The following is a 20,843-nucleotide window of genomic DNA, read 5'->3' as shown; positions in this document are numbered from 1 at the left end:
ATGATAAACTGAAATACGCTATAAGGCACTGCGGATTAATTCGTAAATGTAAATTTCTATTATCGTTAATGTATAATGTGTTTTATTTTTAAACACTGTCTTAAACTATTGAATTGTGCTTTTTATATTTTTATCGGAGTAAAATATCAAGTTTAAAACTCGTTTAAAGTTTGTAGACACGGTGCGAGCCACGCGATTCCCAAGAAGCTCTCATTGAGAGGCCACGTGTCCGTTTCCAAAGCCTCTCCAACTTAACCACCTCCATTGTACGTCTAACCCAGATCGGCAGCGTCCCTCCACATAAAGGGATTTGCAATTTCAAGATATTCCAGCTTAAATGTTTTTGACAGTTCCCTCGCTTTTGCCTCGGCCCGCTTATTTTAACTGTGCCAAATGGGTCACCTTGGGTAGCTGTCTGCGCGCAAAGGGCTTTTGCGCGCATTCACTCCGAATTTTTTTCCAACTTTCCTTGACAGGGAAACCAGCTGCTGGTCGTGAAAAGACGGCTTATTAATTGTCCTTTGTCATGCAGAATTGCTTGATTTCTAAAGAAACATACAAAGGCTCTTTTTCAGGATTCAAGTATTTTGTTTCGTGCGCATTTTCAACTCATCGAATCAGCTGCAGCGCCTCACCGTCTACCAGACTCAGGTACTGACGGCCTGCCTCTTTTGTCCGCTTTTAATGCTCTTGTAAATCGGGCAGACTGATTTGTTACAAGCTGCTCTTTTAATCTGATAGATAAGAGACAAGTCTAAGAAAAGCCGTAAATGAAAAATTAGTTAGAAGAAAGACAAGGGCGAGTCTGCTAGATGGGGGTCTGTTGACTCAAGCGGCCCTCGAGCGTCAGGCAAGCCCTCTCAGCAGCCCCTGTCAGGGTCACGTCAACAATTCGCCTTTCTTCCCCTAAAAAGACACTGTAGCCCTTTTCTTGCTTCAATGAATTGATCGGCGCAAAATTAAGAATAAATAAATTGAAAATTTTGAGCACCATGCAGGCTTAGGAGTCCCCCAGGGCGCGTACCCGCGGGCTATTGAATGGATAAAGGACGCTTTTGCAGAGGACGCACGGTGCAAAATAGGACTGTATGGTGTAATTAACAAAATGGTCTAATCCTATATCTTAACAAATGCAAATATTAGAGTTTTGTTAAAATGTTTAAGTGAACAATTAAAAGAGAGTTTGTGAGAGCGGCCTCGTATTCCGACGACTCGATGACTCTGACCGTTTAGCAAATCACTGAAGCTTTTGTTGAAACCGAGTGCTGATAGTTAGCCGTAAAAAAGCTGATAAAATTTAAAAACCATTTTTAATTATTTAACGTTTAAAGCCTCGTGATGCTTACGTGGGCGCAAGGGCGCGCGTACCAGAATATATAAACGGGTATTATAGTCTGATGCTGCAACCGAAGACAAGTTTCGGTGTGTCTGAATAAGGTGAATAAAAATATAAAGATAAAATTTAGAAAAGTGACTAGTTGTGCATTTTTGGAACACGTAGACCTGATGTTTTTTCCCCTTAAAATTTATACAATCATGATTTTTCTTTGTGATTTTTTTGGACACATTTAGCCTGCCGAAACTTATAAACATTTATTAAATTTCAAATTCATATCATAAATGCATTATCTTGTCGCCTCTCTATTTATCCAGCATAAAGTATGCATTAAATGATCGTTTTCGTAAAATCGGCCAAGATCAAACGAAAAGGCAAAAAGGCAACATCGCCAAATGCGCGCCCCAGCCCTTTTAAATAAATTAAAATACAAACATCGATTAATCTGTCTGGTTGATTCGCATATTTTATTCATTTGCGTATTATTGTCTGTGCATTAATACACTACTTGGGGTTTTATTAACCCGCTCTCACGAGACTGTTAAGAACCGTGAGCTAAAGGGCTCAGTGTTTAACGGAGAGGCCCCATACACCCGGGACACCAGCTTTCAGCTGCGTCCCCTGGGAATCTCCGTGGAACCAGATGAATACTCGGCTCTTTGGACTTCTTGACGGAGATCGATTCTGATGCACTTGAGTTGTAAAATAAAGTACGAAGACCCTGTGATTCATACTCTCAAGAGACCCAATATCTCACCACGACTTGGTTTTATAAAATGTATTACAAATGGCATAATTTTAGTATAACTTTAAATTCATATATTTTATAAATTGTTAAATTACTTACCTTATGGTCATTCTAGCATTATGGTTAAGCCAATAATGGAGTTTCATATATCCTGCTTTAAATACTTTCTAAATGTTTATTAAAAGTAGTTGGCATGCGCTCCCCACGCGAGTCTTGTCTTGGTAAGCATTCAATTGCTTACAAATTGCGAAGACAATTGTTGGCTCTAAAATACTTTATTTAAAAAAAAAAGTTTTAAACTGTTTTCATTAAATACATTTTATTGAAATATTCTCCAAAAACGTTCAGTCAAACGCGATGCAACCATTTAGCTTATTCTTAGTCTCACTTAGTCGTGCAGTCATGTTTAATGTTGTCATGCAACCCCGTCATATGTATATTTTGCACATGTCTCTGTATGTTTGTTTGTAATTCTGTTTTTTGGAAACGTCCACCATTGCACAGAGGTAAAATTATTTCTTCAAATTTATTTTAATTATTTAAATTAATTTCAATAATCCAATGCTTATTGACCATTTCAAAATTACGCATGCCTTTCCAAGTAACAGGTAACCATCATTAAAAGGCTTAAAAGGAAGTTAGTTTGAAGCTGATATGTTCTCCCAGCTCAAGGACGTGATGTCTGGGTGGTGTGCTTGTACAACAGACAACAGGCAGGCATTTTGTCACTAAGAAATATTCTTTATTTTCAGTTTTAAGATTTTTAAATAAATAAATATTCTCATTACAATAAAAGTACAATAACAAATTCTGTCACTAAAGTGACACTAGTTAACGTTCGTCGTCCCGAATACATCCCATATTTCTATTCCGTCCCAAAATGATGTGCTTAAAGCTACCCTGTACTCACCACTCACAAAATACAAAGGAAACGGTATTCAATGTCCAAAATGTAATTAAACAGTAAGTATTTTTCATTTTGGAACGTTTGATTACACAAATATGGAAAACTTGTGGTAACAGGAAAGAATTTTGGATGCGTTTTCAGACAAACAAACAAACAAACAAAACAAACAAACAAGATGTATACAATGTATAGAAATATACAACATTAAAGGGATGCGCAGACCCCGAACATATATAAAGATTTTTTTATCTTTCTGGCTATTTACAGATGACGGCGCACGCAGGAATGCCGTCGCTTTTTGGCTGCATTGAAGATTCCACAGGTGTGGGATACAGGTGAGTCTTTTGAGGTGAGCTTAATAAGAGTTCATGGGCTAACGGACAGATCTCCGTCCTCTTTCTCTGATGTTGGTGGTGACATGGGCAGGTCATCCTCTTCCTCGGAGCACCGGACGGAGGAAAGAGACGACGAACACTTGCAGTTGTGGGCTCCCGTCCTGTGAGAACCACTTTTGCCTTCTTTTTTGTGCTTGACGCGTCGGTTCTGGAACCAGATCTTGACCTGCTTCTCGGAGAGGTTGAGGTAAGTCGCGATTTCTATGCGCCGAAGTCTTGACAGGTACATGTTGGACGTGAACTCCCTCTCCAACTCAAGGAGTTGCGTACTGGTGAATGCTGTGCGCATGCGCTTGCTGCTATGAAGTTGGTTGCTGTTATTATCTGTTGAAGAGAAATATAAGTTTTAGCTATATATATGGATGATGGGTTGCATCATGCGTTTAATGATTTTAAACGTATATCATTGCAAGACGCTGGACTCACCTATGGATATGCAGTGGAACTGTCGCGGATCTGGCACTGGATACGTGGCTTGGTATAACCCCGAGCCGCTGTTCAGATTTACACCGCCAGAAGTGGAGTGCTGCCTGGATAGCGCGGAGTGACAATACTGTGCGCCGAATGAGGGAAAAGATGCCTTGATGAGCGGCAGCGCTGGAGGCGACGGGTGCAGGTGAGACGCGGTGACGCACAGCGGGCAAAAACACAACAGACCCGCCTTGCGAGAGTGACAGGAGCCGCCGGAGAGGCCGTGGAGTGGATGCGACGGATGGACGGCGTATGGAAATAACGGAGGACTGTTCTCTCTTCCTTTCTCACCATTCTCCCTCAAAATCAAGGAATCCACTAGGAAAGATCTTGGCATGTTTACAGCACTGCGTTTCTTCACTCAAAAGGTCTGAGAGCTCGAAAAAGTTTCTATTGGTCAGTCGTGTTCCGTAGCCAAGGCTGGACGGCAGAATGATGCTGAGGAGAAAACGTTCCTGCTTAAATAGTTGGAGAGACAGTTTGTCCATGTGACGGTTACGCTACTAGCGGCTGAGAGCCCTCAATAGGGTTTTGTGCCTTTTCTCTTGGCATTCACTCTGCACGCTTCCCTATTATTTCACTTGTTAACTAAATGAACTGCACAATGTAGTCTATTCTTGTCAGCCCCACCCACACTGCAAGAGGCGGTACTGCCCCTTCTCCCTTTTAAAATTTACCCTCCTTTTATACTATTACTCTTTAGTGTCGTTTTAAACTTTATTTTCTTTCTCACTCGCTCGCATGGAGACTATTGCTCTTTTAATTATTTCATTCAGATAGGCTCGTCGTTTGTTCCCCGGGTGCGTATTTACGCAGACATAGAGACTTATTAGACATTCGGTGCATATGACTGATGTCACAGGGCTCAGTCCACCTGCAGCTCTGCCCATTATTAACTATCATAACAATTATAGACCATACTGAGAAAGCGTCCCACGAGAATTGGGAATGCGTTATTTGATTGGTTTTAGCCTAATCGAATGTTTGACAACTGCACATGAAGGGGTTTCTTTATTGACATCACTCTTCACAAACCAAAACTTTAACGTTTAAGTGTTTTGCTATTTGAATTTAAATGTTTTAACTTTGTAACTCAATTTATAGAGCATGGCGTCAGCAACGCGAAGGTTGTGGATTTGATTCCCACGGAACGCGCGTGCTAATTTGAAACAAAATTATCCGAGCATTTTAAATCTGTTTACAATACGATATTTCAAGATCTTAGTTCTGTGCACCCGTATCTATTTAGAGGGCAAACGTGTCATTTCTAGTCTATGGAAAAAAAGACGCGTCACCATCTCAAAGCGATGAGGTTAGAAAACAGTGATTAATTCCTGCGCGCGGGCCCCCGTCGAGTCCGGGAAGGAATATATAAAAATAACCAGGTTTTCACTCTCCCAGCCCTTATTGAATGTCATTGTGGAGAGTTTTCAATGCGAGAGAGAAAGGGTCGAATTAAAGTGTGTGACAGCGGCGGACAAAGTGGCACAAAGCCGACTCTGTCACTGAGGTCCCGAATGCGCGCGAGTGAAAGCCCCTGCCCGCCGCGCCCTGATTGAATTAAGTAATAGGAAAAACATTTTCTTTCACTTCAGCTTTGCTAAACAAGATGTTCAAAGGGAAAGAGACTACTAATGTGTGAGTAAACAGCGAAATGTGGGTTTAATGTTCTGTTTTCAGTGCGTTTTTATTACTTAACAAAACATATATTGCATTAATAACCAAAACAAATATTACTTAAATTGCAATAAACTATTTTCTTGAACGACACTGTTATCTAATAATAACTAGGCTATATGAGCAAAGAAATATTTGTCACATCAGATTTAAAACTTTTTTTGTCAAAAGAACTGATTCCTCGACTCAGACTGGTTTTTCCCAAGGTGTTGTAAACCTATTTATGTCACCGAATCATATGAAGCTCATTGCCACTGTCGCCTTAAATGCTTTCTTAATTGCTGTTTAAAGACATTTAATATCCAATAGTTATATCAGTTTGACTAGACACTGTCGAATTAAGTAAAACAATGCTTCGAGCTGCTGAAACGGACACATTTTGAAACATCGACACTGTTACTGAATTTAATCAACATTTAAATTAATTTTTGAAAAGTTGTGACCATTGAGTGCGTAAAGTATCCAGCATTTAAACGACCTATTTATATACAATACATGGCAAGTTCAGTAACTTTACTGTAAAACAAAAATCTGTTTATATAAATAAAGGTGACTTGACGACTTTTTTAAGAGTTGTGGTTTTAGTTTACCCATCTGACGTCGTGTTCTATTTTTCCGCTAAAATGCAAAAAATATTGAATTTACAAAAGGAGTATTTGCAATGAAAGCTTTTTGGGTTTACGCTAATGCACACCACGGTGTGTAGACATAATGAAGGTAACCAAAACGCGCGCCCGTGCGTCTGCCAGGTGGCTGCGTTTACGCGTATCTGCGCATGACCTGCACACCCGTCCAACTAAAACCTATCTGGGTACCACTGATGGTCCTTGACAACTGTAACAATTATTTCTGCCCTCGTACTGTATATGGCCCGAACCGAGCCGACTCTCGTAATAGTCAGCTCTTGTGTTCAGAACCGAGCCGGTAATGGGCTGTATAGACTCCAGCCATTTGTTTTATTTTCCTGAAAATGACAAGGGACCCTCGTCCGTTCCTCCCTCCATTCCCACCACATCTCACTCCACTGGAATCACCACTCGACTCGCATAAAGGCTATAATTTGGTCGCAACTTTACAGCGCGTAATAGTGGGTCTTTACCGGACAAATTAGAAGCAATTAAACCCTTAAACAAGCGACAGGTACAGAGTCACACTGACAGGAGCTTGTTATCCGATAGGGACTGAAAGAGGGATGCTGAGATAAAACCTTTTATTTTTCTCCTCACCGCATGCCAGGCGCTAGCCATTAAGCACTACTCGTCTCCATACCAGACCTTGTTTTATTTCAAGTCCATAATTACCAAATGGCTTGATTATGTTATTATAATATAACGCAGGCTTAATATCAAGACATTTTACCTTATTTTGGAAACATCAATTACAACCATTAGTGTCTCCGTGGGAATTGGTAATTCAAACCCATTTTTATTGCTTAGGGGAACTCCTTGTCTCAAGCTTGTCTGTGTTTGTTTTCCTTAAAAATTCTTGGGAGAAACATAAATAGCAGAAAGTGGATAATTTGTGGTAGAATTTAGTGGTAGTTGTTTGCGTTTACTGTAAAATCTCAAAATTTTGCTGGGTTATTTTTAACCCAATGCTGGGTAAATATTGGACAGAACACATGTTGGGTTAAAAAAATAAACCAGTGCTGTTACATTGAGATCTCTTCTGAACTTCAAGAGGAGCAGGTCTCAGGCTATTTAGTACAATATGCGTCAAATAGGTTTGAACTTTCAACAGAAAAACTGGCAACATTGCTCCTAAAATAAAGATAGAACCATTTTTGGTTCCCCCATGCAAGAACCCTTTAGTCAGGTAACCATTTCTGTCATAGTCTGTAGAATTTTAATCCACTACAAAGAACATTTAGTGAAGATCCTGTGGATGTTAAATGGTCTTTATGAAACCATACAGCACGATAAAGAACCTTTATTTGTCTTCTTTTATGAATCCTTTTAACAATCGAGAACAGATGATGTCATTGTGGTTGCCATGGTGAAGCACCTGTGATCTCTTCATCAGAGAATGAGCTCTTCTTCTCAGGGAAGCTCATCCTTATTTGTACACTCAACTGGAGACCGACAAATAAGTTTGACCTCCACACAGGAGACTGAGACTCAGACTGCCCTCCAGAGGTGTCAGCTTTAAGTGCAGGCAATCTGTTGCGTCACGTCTAATCTGTTTACATGCAATTATTATTTAACACTATAAACTAAATATACAGAACCGTGGTGAGAAATTATATTCGGAAATTGCCCATGAAAACACAATAATTTTTTAGATTGACAACTTTCTGCACATAAAGATCATTCTGTGAAAATATCATCTTTATATCTTTAACATTAACTGAGTATAAGATTATGTCAAAGATTGAAATCACATTTTGATGCTCCTATTCTCAGATTTGAGACAATGCCACAAAAAATGGAGCAAGACCTGTACAAAGAGTATATATACTGTTACAACCCAGTCTCGTGTTAGCTGTATATGCACTGTACAAATATATTATATATCAATATATGTTTTATGTTAACTTAACTTTAACAAATTAAGTACAATTTTAACTAGGTTTTGCAAGTCAATTTAACATACTAATATTTAAATTTGTAGCTTATAAAAACAAAATTCTAGCATCTTTTTTTAATGTAGATAAGTTTAATAACTCAAGTATGTATAGTTTTTTGTTAAAAAATTCATGTTCAAATTAAAATAATTTCCAAGTAAAATGGCCTTAATGGATTATACTCCAAGCATAGCTTTAGCTCCAATAATAAATATTTCATGGTTAAAATGTCAAACTGAAAGAAGTGTACGGGCCGCGATAATCTCTGTCCTTATGAATTTATATCTGATCCTTAACAAAAGTCTGAATATCAATAAAAAAAAAACCCGTTTAGCATCTCGAGTCCAGCCTGAGGCAAGTCCTGAGATGTTGTTTTGTTCTGCTGGCCTGCAGCTGCTATATTCACCCGGCTTCTCTTTCATTGCATTTGTTTTCTCTCCTCTCAATTGTGAGTAATAAAATAAAATTAAGTGAGCATTAAGTTCATTGGGTTTGGGGTCAATGGCTTCCGTATGGTGTGAATTATTCATGGTCGGAGACTGTGTTAGTTAGAGACAGGTTGAAGTGCGTCCTGGTCCTGTTGCCCCCGCTCGCCTGTATGGAGGGATCTGTCATGAGCTAACAGTGAAACGGGATTTAAAATCCCACTGGGATTTGCCGGACGGGGCGCTGTGGCCGTCTGCGGGTCCCCCTCTTAGATTTAGCCTGGGGCTATAACACGTACTGCAGATTCCCCTGCTGCTTTTTAAGTGATAGATGCTGAATGGCCCTCAGTATCTTTTGCATGCTGCTCAGCCACCAGCCCTAGTCACAGGTCTTTATATAGTATTGAAAGAGTAGTAATAAATTAAATGCTGTGTATTGGGGCTAATGAGATATTACAAAATGTTTTGTATACTTTTTTAAATACACTGCTGACGTGTCATTTCATTTATGGATGATGCATATGTTGTGTCTGTAAAACTTGAATCAGGAAAAGCCTTAATAAATGGATTCGGGCGCACTCATAATATATACATTGTCACCTTAATAATGTCATGGCAACAAATTCTGCTAGCAAAATGGCAAAAGGTCACATTTATCTGTGCATGGGCCATTTTTATTTTGAAAAAGTATGAGAGGAGAGTCCTCCTTTTTATTTAACACCAAAACTGCAAACAAAGCAGACAATATTTTATGAGCCTGTGGACTTCTGAAGCTTTCAATCTTCATGGGAAAGTAAGTGTTTTATGCATGAAGCATACAGAGCTCGCCGCACCTTAAAACTGTCCATCTCATTGCATGTGATAACAAACATTCAAATCAAATGGCAAAAAACTTTAAGTTTGATAAAGTAAATAATGAAACAATAGATAAGTTACAGTTGACAGAATAAAATACTTTGACTGGTTGTGGTTGTCAAACATTGAAACATGTTAATGTGATGACCTACACCTTTGGTCTGAACTTGAGGGCCAACTGACTTTATACACCCACCAAACATTTACTTCGGGACAGCAGGGGTTTTCAAACTTTATGATGCCAAAGATCCCCAAAATGTGAGGAACACCCTACCTAAAATATATAAAAATGTATATATTTTATGTAGAACAAATATATAACTACACTAGAATAATGCTGGATGAATAAACATAAAGAGATACGTTTTCAATTCTTGTATACTGCATGAACTTAGAAAATAAATCTTGTTTCAGAGCAGCTTTGATCCTGCCTTATAAACCCCAATAAGTGAGATAAAGGGGACTTTAATTAGAAAAACACACTAGAAAGACACAAACAATATATGTAAATGATTGCAAAATGTATAGCAAGAAATGAGAGATAAAACACCTGATAATTTTTTTTTTAATTTTCTTTGGCTTTTGTCTCTGAAATTTTCTAGTGACCTTCTAGAACCCCCTGAAGGAACCCTGGGGGTCCCTGGATCCCAGTTTGAAAACCCCTGATTTATACAGTTTCAAGTGAGGTAAACAAAATCTCAGGACGATTCGTAACGGTTCTGTAACGAATCCATATGATCTCATTTATAATTTTTAGTTTTTTTCTTCTCTCACTTCTGTGACTTGAGGCTTATAGGTGGAGCTTAATTTGATCCTTTTTTCAATAATAAAAAGAAGAATGTGACTTTTTTTGAGGGCCCACGATGCGAAGCTCATCACAACATGTATGCAGTCCGTCGTGTGTGGTTCGTCATTTCAAAATATGTGTTCGACACGTCAAATGAGCCATGTGCATCACGTGTCTTGTCAAAATAAGTGCCTGCTAAACACACACGTCTAAAGGGTTTATGATAAAAGAGATGCTCACGTTGGCCAGATACTCGCATAATATCATGCGTAATCAGTGTTTAGTGTTAATTGAGTGTCTGGCGTGTATTTTGTGAATGTGAGCGTCTCTTTTACAGGGCTTTGCTTTGAACCAGATTTTTTTCCAAATTGGTTCTTTCTGAACAGAAACAGTATTTTAACGTTTACAGGTTTTCGGTTCAACCCTAAAATTGACGTTCCCGAACCGGTTAATAACGTTCCATGTCAGCTGTGGGCCATACAAATAAATAGGCTGATCATTAGGACATTAAACTTTAATTATTAGTCTACAATAATTTTCCTTAAGTCTCTATCTTGTCATCGAACATTAAAAAGGCTACATTATGTAAGTGGCATAACTGTAATTCTGACATGCCTACATTTATTAAGTGCAATTAAAAACGCGAGCACACACACAGATGGAGGACGAAGTCCAAACTGCGCTTCGGGAAGAAGATGCAGCATAAACAGTCGCTCTACATAAAGTGAAAAGTATGTTGTTTTTCAGTGCTTAATTTGCAAAATGTATTTGAATGTACTACAGTATAAGACACAGTAGCGCAACTCTCAAGTTTATACATCAAAAGTTCTGATCTTTTAAGGGCGTATAGGGATAATCACGTTTGATTGGAGTTGGACCGGACACATTTAACCACATGTGCGTCTGTGCGTACAAAACATTGCTCACTTTAGCACCTTTTAGCAGTTAAATTGTTTAAAATCACTTAAGTGTTAACATTTGCAACTCTTTGAAACACATGCAAATTATCAACTTTCACCCCCTCTTTAAATTTGCGTATTAATCCGTAAATCGCATGCAAGCCAAACCGTGGGTCGTGATACGGATCACGGATCAACTGCGGTCCGTTACACCACTAAAAACAGACATGACTTTGTAGCCTACTGTATTTACCTCTTATGATTGAGCATTAGAGACTTGGGTCAACGACGACCAGAAGTGAACTTAACCGAGTATTGCACAGAAATCTTGTCAAAGAACGAAAAAAATAACGGTATTAACCGGTTACCACTATTCTAAGTAAACGATTCTGTTCCAGGACATATATCTTTTTTAAAAAGTTTCTGGTTTCGTTTCTGTTCCTTACAAAACATCAAAGGTTTCTGGTTTTCGTTCCATGAACCAGTTCAAAGCTTTGCTAGAAAGACACAAAAAATATATGTAAATGATTCCAAAATGTATAGCAAGACATGAGAGATAAAGACCTGATAAATACATTTAAAAAAAAATTCTGGGGACCTCTTAGAACCTCCTGAATGCCCCCTGGGGGTCCCCGGACGCCATTTTGAAAACCCCAGATTTAATGTATTACTCTTATACAGTTTCAAGTGATGTAAACAAAATCTCACGACGATTCGTAACTCTTGTGTAACAAATCCGTATGATTTTATTTGTATGATCTGCTTCCACTCTTGTGACTTTGGGCTTATAGGTGGAGCACAATTTTATCCTTTTTATAATAATCACACCTTTTGTTTCATTCACAGCATACAGTTTTTAGTTGGGTAAATTTGGACAGAACCAACTGTTGGGTTATGAATAAAAAAGACTAACCCTTGGCTATGTATACTGTGTTAGACTTATGTCTAGTGCACTTATGTACTGTGGTTCTTGTGTTGCTCTAATTGCTTCTATTGTTTCCCTTTTTTGTAAGTCGCTTTGGACCAGTGGCGGCCGGTGACTTATTTTTCGAGGGCCCACGATGCGAAGCTCGTCACAACATGTATGCAGTCTGTCATGTGTGTGGTTCATCATTTCAAAATATGTGTTCGGCGCGTCATGTGAACCATGTGCATCACGTGTCTTGTCAAAATAAGTGTCTGCTGCAGATGCGATTAAAGGGTTTATGATAAAAGAGACGCCTGCGTTTGCCAGATACTCGCATAATCTTATGTGTAATCAGAGTTTACTGTTAAGGGAGTGTCTTGCGAGTATTTTGTGAACGTGAGCGTCTCTGTTATCATAAACTGTTTCGACGCATGTGCAGCAGGCACTTATTTTGACAAAACACGTGATGCACATGATTCACATTATGCAACAAACATATATTTTGAAAACACAAGTAACACACATGACACTCCGAACACATATTTTGAATTCGCTCCCTTGGAACAGCAGTCACCAGCCGCTACTGCTTTGAACAAAAGCGTCTGGTAAATAACTAAATGTAATGCAATGTAATGTAAACATATACTGCGTTGTTGTTTTTGTTGTTGAAACATCCCAGCATTTGTCTTTAAACAACCAAGCACAGGTGTATTTGTAACCCAATAGTTTGTTCTGGCCAATTTTTACCCAGCAAACTTGGTTTAAGGGTGCATGAGATCAGGCTGGTGGGGCTAAATACTTTTGGGGACCATTGTATTGTCAAGAGAAAAGTATTCTGCACTTTAAAAAATGCTGGGTTTTTTCAACAGTGTTGGGCCAAAATGGACAAACCCAATCCGTTGAGTTAAATTTAACCCAGAAATGCATAAGAAATGGTAGAGATTTAAAATAAATTCTTTTGTTGTTGCTTTTTTGTCTTATTTAGTCAAAAAGTAAAAAATATGATGAGGAAAAAGAATTTGTTGAAAGTGTTCTTGGCTAAATCTCCTCGTATGGTTTTTGGATAACCAACGTTGCCATATCAGAGCGACGATATTACTTTGGATGCTATTGACGGACCGACAGATAAATTCTTAATATCTCTTTGTGAATCTGAATTGCCTTTTGATGTGAATCCATTGGATACGGTACAGCACCGATTGAGAAGTCATCTTTTTTCCTCCGTTTTGCGTTAAAAGCACTGACATGTGCTTCAAAAGGGGTTTGTCTTTATCCAAGGAAGTTAGTTTCCAATTCAGTGGACATTTGGTCTTTAAAAAGTGCTGGGTCAAAGCAATGAATTTAATGAACTCCCAGACACAAAGAAAGTGTTTTGCCATTTGAACTTCCATAAAGGCGGATAGGCAGGTCAGCAAAGTTCTTTCAAGAGGTTTGTACACAAATGTGACAATGTTTAGAATGCAGACCTCTTCAGTGTCCCCATTGACAAGATGTTCAAAGTGTCGAGGGCTGCAGTGACGGTTCTGTCATCTGAGGTTTCTCTATTGTTCCCTCCATTCGAGCCAGTGGCTTTTTCACTGGCCAGAACGCTCTCGCACTACAAAAGTCAAGGAATGCAAACCACATTTTCCTCCTACAGAATGAGTTTGAGAAGATCTTCAGATGGTTGTACCGTATACAGAAGTCTATGATCCTGTCTCTTGTTCTTCTTTTAAGTCCTCTTTTCAGGGGACTGTCTTGAGCGTCTTCCTCTCACTTGGTTTTTTTTCTGGGAGGAGGTTAAAGGGAGGATTTGAAAGGATGATGGATGGAAGGAGTTTAAATTGAATCACCTGCTGTCTGATGTCTGTGCTTAAATCAATTGATTTCACCCTTCTGCCGCTTTTGTTGCTTAAAGTAGTTATTTTATTAGTTGTATTAGTAAACTAAAGCTTTACTTTGGTTTGTGGAACCCAATGCAGTTAGGATGTTTAGTCATATTGGCAAATGTTTCTGACTTGATTGAAAGCAAATAATTTATTTTATTTACATATTTTTACACTGTAAAAAAATCCGTAGAAATTACAATGTTATTGCAGCTGGGTTGCCGGTAATTTACCGTAGATTTACATTTATGTTATTTACTGGCAAGAAGTTGTTCAAAGTTAAATACATTTTTAATATTAACAAGTATTTATCTTTACAGAATAAAACTATACAATAACAGTCGATGCAAAGCATTCTGGGAACCAGAAGTCATTATCAACCTTTTTCTGTTTTTTTGCTTCAGATTTTGTTTACCAGAATGTTTTGCTTGATACTGTTTTTTTAGTTTTACTCTATAAAGACAAAGACTTGTAAATGGTTAATGTTCATTTAACTTTGAACAAAATGTTACCAGTAAATAACATAAATTTAATTCTACGGTAAATTACCGGCAACCCAGCTGCAATTTCTACGGAATTTTTTTACAGTGTACACTGTAGAAAAGCAGGCATCTTAACTCCATTGATCTGATCATTTATGTACATAAATCCTTGCTTTTTTCACTATATAGTGTAGGTAGGAACATAAGTCTTGTTTAAGCTAAAGCCACACCAAAAGTTATCACCACTTATCAGATTTACAAAATGTGAGAGACCACAAACATGATGCAAAAAATTGTACGATTTACCAGTTTTGCTGTTTAGTGTGTGAATTCCCAATATGTGGTCATCACAACACGGCACACATCTTCAAAAACAAAAAAGTTTACAAACGATGCGAGGCTTGGCAGAGAACACTGACTCTCTTTGTCAAGCGGGACTTCACCGTAAACAAACACGATGGACGATGGGCATAAAGAAATGTAATTTATACTGTGGACTGCTTTTTCATCTCTAATGTCCATCTCACTTTGGACTGTTGTATGGTTTTGTCTTTCATCAGCTCTTTTTCCGACGTGCTTCCAAGCAGATTCAGACACTCTTAACACACCGCACACCACAGGAAAATCTAAGATAATCCGCTCAACCACGAAGACGATCGGGACTTTACCAATTGTCGTAAAATCGGCCCAAAGTCAGCCCGATTATCTTTTTGTGTATAAAGGGATAGTTCACCCAAAAATGAAAATTCTGTCGTTATTTACTCAGCCTTGTGTTGTTACAAACCTGTATAAATTTCGTTATTTTGATTTTGAAGGAAGATATTTTGAGAAATGTACCGTTCGTGGGCCCCATTCACTTCTATAGTGGGAAAATGTAATATTAGAGAAGTAAATGGGGTCCACGAATGGTTTGGTTACAAACATTTCTCAAAATATCTTCCTTTGTGTTCATCAAAACAACGAAATTTATACAGGTTTGTAACAACATGGGAGTGAGTAAATGACAGAATTTTCATTTTTGGGTGAACTATCCCTTTAAGTCATTTAGACATTTAGCAGATCCATTTATCCACCTGTTTCTTGACGTAAATGTGGGCGCCGCCATCTTTGAGCTTTCTGGTTTATGACTTCTGGTGAGCCACTATAAAGCTAATGGTATTTTATGGGGAAGGACACAAGTGTGCCGTTTTGACTGGCTGTTAAATGTTTATTATGAAATCCAAGAAGACCGACATAATTTCTGCAGTTAGGGGTTGCCATAATAGCTAATACAAACGCAGTAAATCTCTACAAAACATGTTTTAACCCCATGCACAAGAGCTGAATGTGTATGTGGCGTACATGCAATCATGATCTTTATTTACAAATCTATCCAGTAAAACCTTTCATAGAAACTCTCAGTAAACAATGAATACAATAATTGTTTAAAACAACTATTATGCTGATAAAAATATGCTGATTTAGCTGATTTATTTATTCTGCTACTATATATTGTTACAAAAATGCGATTACAGTACAGAATATATATGAAATAATCTGTTTATAATAGTTCGTAATGTGTTTGAGCATACTTTTGTTATGTTTTAAATGAAAAAGCAAATACTTTAAAAAGTAAGCAAATAATTTCATAAGCTCATGTCTCCACCTGCACAAGAAGCGACGTAATAATATTTTCATAAAACAAAAACAATACTGAATACATGTAATAGTTTAATATGTTTATTATGGTTTGTTCAAATTACTTAAAATGTGTTAAATAAAATAAAAAGATACTGCTGACTGTGTTGGACCGCATTAAGCTTGACATGTCGCCATAAACAAGTCCATTAAAAATTGCCGTTTAAAAAAACCAGAGGGACTGTTATGACATTTTAAACCAGCCCCTGAAAAGGTTAAAAACACGAAGTCTTGGTAAATTCCATGTACAAACACTCGACTGACTTTCGACTCCCATTGTAAAGATACTGGTATGTCTCTGTGCTTTTATATTTCCGCATTGAAGACCCGTCACATCCGATCAACAACACGAAATGATTGAATATATCTTCATTTATAAAGCCACTTGTTAATTTCATCCTCACACTGGTTCATACATGGCAGGTGTAGTAAATATTAACTGTTTAAATCATGTTTTATGCGTGCTCGCACTACACTGTTTTCTACCCGCTGGCTATTGAAGTCTCGCACAAAGAAGGAAAATACATCACATCACTTACTTTGGCGTTCGAGAAAAAGGTGAAGACAGGTTTGAGTGAGTAATGTAATCATGAGAGTGAGTAAATGATGACAGAATTTTCATTTTTGGGTGAACTATCCCTTTAAGTCATTTAGACATATTTAGCAGATCCTTTTATACCAACACAATCTTTTGGCAATTCATACAAGGATTCGTATTACTTCATACGACCACATTTGTACGTTTTTGTTTGATTTGCTTTCACTCTGTGACATTGGAATTAGGGGTGTGGTTATGGGAGGAGTTTTTATTAAAAAATAATTGTATTTTTTGTACGATTCACTTTGTCCGAATTCATACGAATATGTACGAGTTTCCACTTCCAAAAGTGACTGTCTAGGAAAGATTTGGCATATTAAATAATTTAAATGATCAGGAAGGGTCCCACCTTACCTGTATTCACTTTAATTCAGAGTTAATTTCACATTATACGATGAAAAATTTATGCAGAACATTGCTGTACAGTTTTACTTTCGTATATAACATCATGCAACCTCAAAGCTGAAATAACAATCACACATTTGATTCAAACTTGCATAATACAGATACACTTCTCTTAAGCATTCATTCAAAATGTAAAAATGTTACATACATTTCGGAGAAAATGTTAATCTATTGACAATTATTAATCAGTGTATAGTGCAAAATATGACTAAACTTTGAAAAGATTTATGATACATTGATGTATCTTTGACTTGAGACTCGAACGAACAAACTTCCTATAGACTCTGCACTTTTTTACAGTAGCCAATCTTTAAACAACGAGAATTCGTAACAAAAAGCATCTATTTAAATAGAAGTTATAATTAAAATATACTTAAGTTAAAGACTGACCTAACAAACTGTTTAGCGTCATGTGGTAACTGTGTATATATTAGAGGTGGTGTGGAAAGAGTTTGGCTCTCAGGGTAATAAATGAGAAATTTGCATGTGCAATAAAAGCCCCTTGATTCATTTTCATAACCCAATATCCTCTTTTCTTCCCAAATCGCCATGAACCGTTTTGTGTTTTAGAGTCGCCTTTGTTTGGGTTTTCCTTTGAATTTTTTCCTCTGCTTTCTTTCATTCTTGCATTTGACTTTTCCCCCTTTACTAATGACCAGAGCAACCTCTCTCTCTCTCTCACACTCTCTTGCTCTCTCTTTCGCTCTCTCTCTCTCTCTCTCTCTCTCTCTCTCTCTATGTGTATGTGTGTTGAGTTATGACATAGGGGAGGGGAGCTGAGAAGGCCTGTGCTTGGGGTATAAAATTTGTTGGGTGTGTTTTTGTTTGGCTGAAGTGTGAACGGGTCAGTGGGCAGGAGCTGAGACTCTCTGCCTTTCTGCAGATGCGCTCTGTTTAGGGGTCGACACGCGGCGGGACGCAGTCCTGAGGAGGGGCCACCGACGACCCCCGCCCGCTCCCTGTCACCCTGGAAACCAGCTTTCAGCTGACCGGAGCAGGCCAGGGGTTCTATGACATAGACCCAGATCCAGATGAAACCCAAATGGACCTCCGTGTGGTAAATAATACCCCATTTGTACCCAGTTTGTCTAACATAACAAGAGCTGCCGGCATCCCCATGACAGCCCGTCATGAGAGCGACAGACATTATAAATGAGCATTGTATCCCGTGGCTGGCTTTCTCATGCATAGACCACACCAGAGAAACAATATACAGACAGATCCGTCCAGTTTGTGATTAAAACGTACACTTGCGTGATGACAGAGAATTGCTGAATAGTAGCAGAAGTTTAAACAGAGTAAATATAAGTTTACACAGTGATTATTTTTGTATGCAACAGACAAATCTGGCAGAAAATTTTAACATAATTGCTCAATGATTGACACTGTAAAAATGCAGCATTTTGTAAAATCCAAATATATTTTATGTTACTTTAACTTAACAAATCAAGTTTAAAAATTAAACTTGTTTTTATAAGTTATGTAAACTTATCACAAGTCAAAATTTAAAATAGTAGGTTGAATTAACTTTGTTTGAACTTCATGCTGCATTTTTTTACAGTGCACTTGTACTGCATACACTTTAAAATGACATATCAACATATATTTTTATGTTACTTTAAGTTAACAAATTAAGTTGAACAGATTAAACGTGTTTTTATAAGTTATGTCAACTTTTTGCAGTTTTTTTACAGTACCCCATACAAGGGTGCCCAAAAGTAAAATGTCACAATAAGCACACTTAAAAGTATGAATGTCATTGCAATAGATACAAAACATTAAAGTTTGCATTAGCAAATAAATGGACCTGGACCAAAACCAATCATAAGGGTCAATTATTTAAAATACATCATCTGATAAATACGTTTTTAATTGATGTAAGCTTTGTTAGGATGGGACAGTATTTGGATGAGATGCAATTATTTGAAAAATCTGAGGGTGCAAAAAAATCTAAATATTAAGAAAAAAAGTTGTCCAGATGAAGTCCTTAGCAACACATATTACTAATGATAAATAGTGTTTGATATATTTATGGTAGGAAATTTACAAAATATCTTCATGGAAAATGATCTTTACTTAATATCTTAATGATTTTGGCATAAAAAATCTATAATTTTGACCCATACAATATATTGTTGGCAACTGCTACAAATATACCCATGTGACTTATGACTGGTGTTGTGGTCCAGGGTCACAAATGGTTATGGAAGCAAGCATTTTTCGAAAACTTCATTTTTGCATTATGAAATTTATAAAACATATTATGTATCTAATCTTATTGATCTTATTATTTGTGTGCATGGCACTAGTAGCAGTGTTTTTTTTTTTCAAAATCAAGATAATGTTAATCATGATGATAATGCTAAATAATATCTGGTATAATTTAAGGAAAAATCAATACATTTCTCACGTGATAAATGGTAAAATGAGCATTTTGAGTGTCAACATGAGATTATAAAAATTTAGGAAAAGCGATTTAAAAATAGCCAAAGTTTGTTTAATGCTATGTAAAGAGTGCCGTGCCTGTGTGTGCACGTTTTTGAAAAACAAACATCACATTATTTAAAATTATGCACTTATTCAATGCATGACTGCCTGACTGCACAACGTTGCCCCGAGCAACAAAAAGGAAAATAATTTTATGAAAGCAACATATATTACACTGGCCTGACATATATCACAAGCTCTTTAAGGTTTAAATGCATGACTGTAAATTTAATGAAGCTGAAACAATCGGATTATTACTTAAAACTAAAAATCATGTGTTTATAAAGCAAAGCCCCTTCTATAAGGCACAAACCTTATTGGATCAATACAGCATTGAATATTATCAGGTGGAAAATACAAAAGATAATGTGTTGGAGAAGTGAAGTATTCGATCATATCATTGCAGTGCAAAGGTGACAAGATTATTTTTTACTTTCTCTCATTTTATTGTCTAACTTGAGTTTCTGAATGGTTTACAAACCTAAACACAAAATCATTTACTCGTATACTTCTTATATAAGTTATTATTTTGCTTTCTTAGCATTGTGCAAGCTGAAAATATTTATAAAACAAAATTCTGGCTCGGATTGGATAAACCTTGTAAATTATAAAATATTTAATTATATTCAATTTAAGTTAAAAAATAATTGGGATTAATTTATTGTGAATAATGTAATTTATAAATGTAATTATTTATTGAACAACAACTAAAGCCGTAATTTTATAAATCCTGTGGGGGTTTAGTGGGTTTTAGATGCTCCATGTTCTGTTATATTCAAGCACCGTAACACAAGTAAACAAGTGTCTGTATTACTATCACACAAGGGCAGGTGAACATGAGCAGGGCTGAGGTCAGCTGGTCAGAGTTCACCATTTTCTCTCTCTCTCTTTCACTTTGGGCAGGTGCAACCCTTGCGAAAGAGGATTGGAGGCCCTTCGCCTCTCCCACCTCTTCACGCTGCTCAAGCGCAAAATAAGAGGGGTGTGAAAGGGTGCTCTCCAAAAAGCCAAAATCACCTGCTCCATCCAGTCTGACCAAACTCTCCCTACACACATACAAACCACCAACAGACCCTGAGCGTTCTCAGCACAGACCGGCGGCCCGCTGACCCACACTCGATGGGCGAGAGTTAGGAAAGCAACAAACAAGGTATCTTTTTTATATTCTTTTTCTAATTGTTATTGTAAATTGTAGAGAATAGTTGCACCAACCATTTCACTGCACGTCATACAGTGAATGGCTGTGTATGTGTCAAAAAAACAACAACACGAAACTATGTACACTCTTCGGATATAACAAAAGTGGAAGGGCAAATAACAAATCCTTCAGTGAGTCTACACCGAGCATTGGATGAGGGT

At 37.4% G+C, this 20,843-nt stretch overlaps 1 protein-coding gene and 1 long non-coding RNA gene across 4 annotated transcripts in view; one reads left to right on the top strand and one right to left on the bottom strand.

The window, feature by feature from the left end:
- Window positions 1–20,843, top strand: part of LOC129441090 (uncharacterized) — a 24,778-nt gene extending 3,935 nt beyond the window's left edge. The window contains exons 2-5 of one of the 3 annotated variants that reach the window (XR_012365510.1): window positions 3,259–3,313; window positions 3,418–3,573; window positions 17,881–18,054; window positions 20,388–20,843. This is a non-coding gene — a long non-coding RNA (uncharacterized lncRNA). Of the gene's footprint in view, window positions 1–3,258; window positions 3,327–3,417; window positions 3,574–17,880; window positions 18,055–20,387 lie in introns of all 3 variants that reach the window. The other 2 variants (XR_008643368.2, XR_012365511.1) reach the window with 2 other exon arrangements.
- gsx1 (GS homeobox 1) lies at window positions 2,805–4,410 on the bottom strand. The gene is made up of 2 exons (XM_055200838.2): window positions 3,813–4,410; window positions 2,805–3,710 (listed from the first exon to the last, which is right to left on the bottom strand). Exons 1-2 carry the CDS (start codon window positions 4,192–4,194, stop codon window positions 3,358–3,360), a joined length of 735 nt encoding a protein of 244 aa, XP_055056813.1. The 5' UTR covers window positions 4,195–4,410; the 3' UTR covers window positions 2,805–3,357.

The sequence above is a fragment of the Misgurnus anguillicaudatus genome, chromosome 22, assembly GCF_027580225.2.
Source record: "Misgurnus anguillicaudatus chromosome 22, ASM2758022v2, whole genome shotgun sequence".
Classification (NCBI taxonomy): Eukaryota; Metazoa; Chordata; class Actinopteri; order Cypriniformes; family Cobitidae; genus Misgurnus; species Misgurnus anguillicaudatus.
Note: the sequence above shows the minus strand (reverse complement) of the source record. Positions and strands in the feature narration are given on the sequence as shown.

What these genes read in the sequence shown, in the direction of transcription:
- gsx1 (XM_055200838.2), bottom strand. Translation starts at nt 4,194, where the DNA reads ATGCCAAGATCTTTCCTAGTGGATTCCTTGATTTTGAGGGAGAATGGT. An exon ending in GTTCCACTGCATATCCATAG is followed by an intron (nt 3,711 to 3,812) that starts GTGAGTCCAGCG and finishes TCTCTTCAACAG; the next exon opens with ATAATAACAGCAACCAACTT.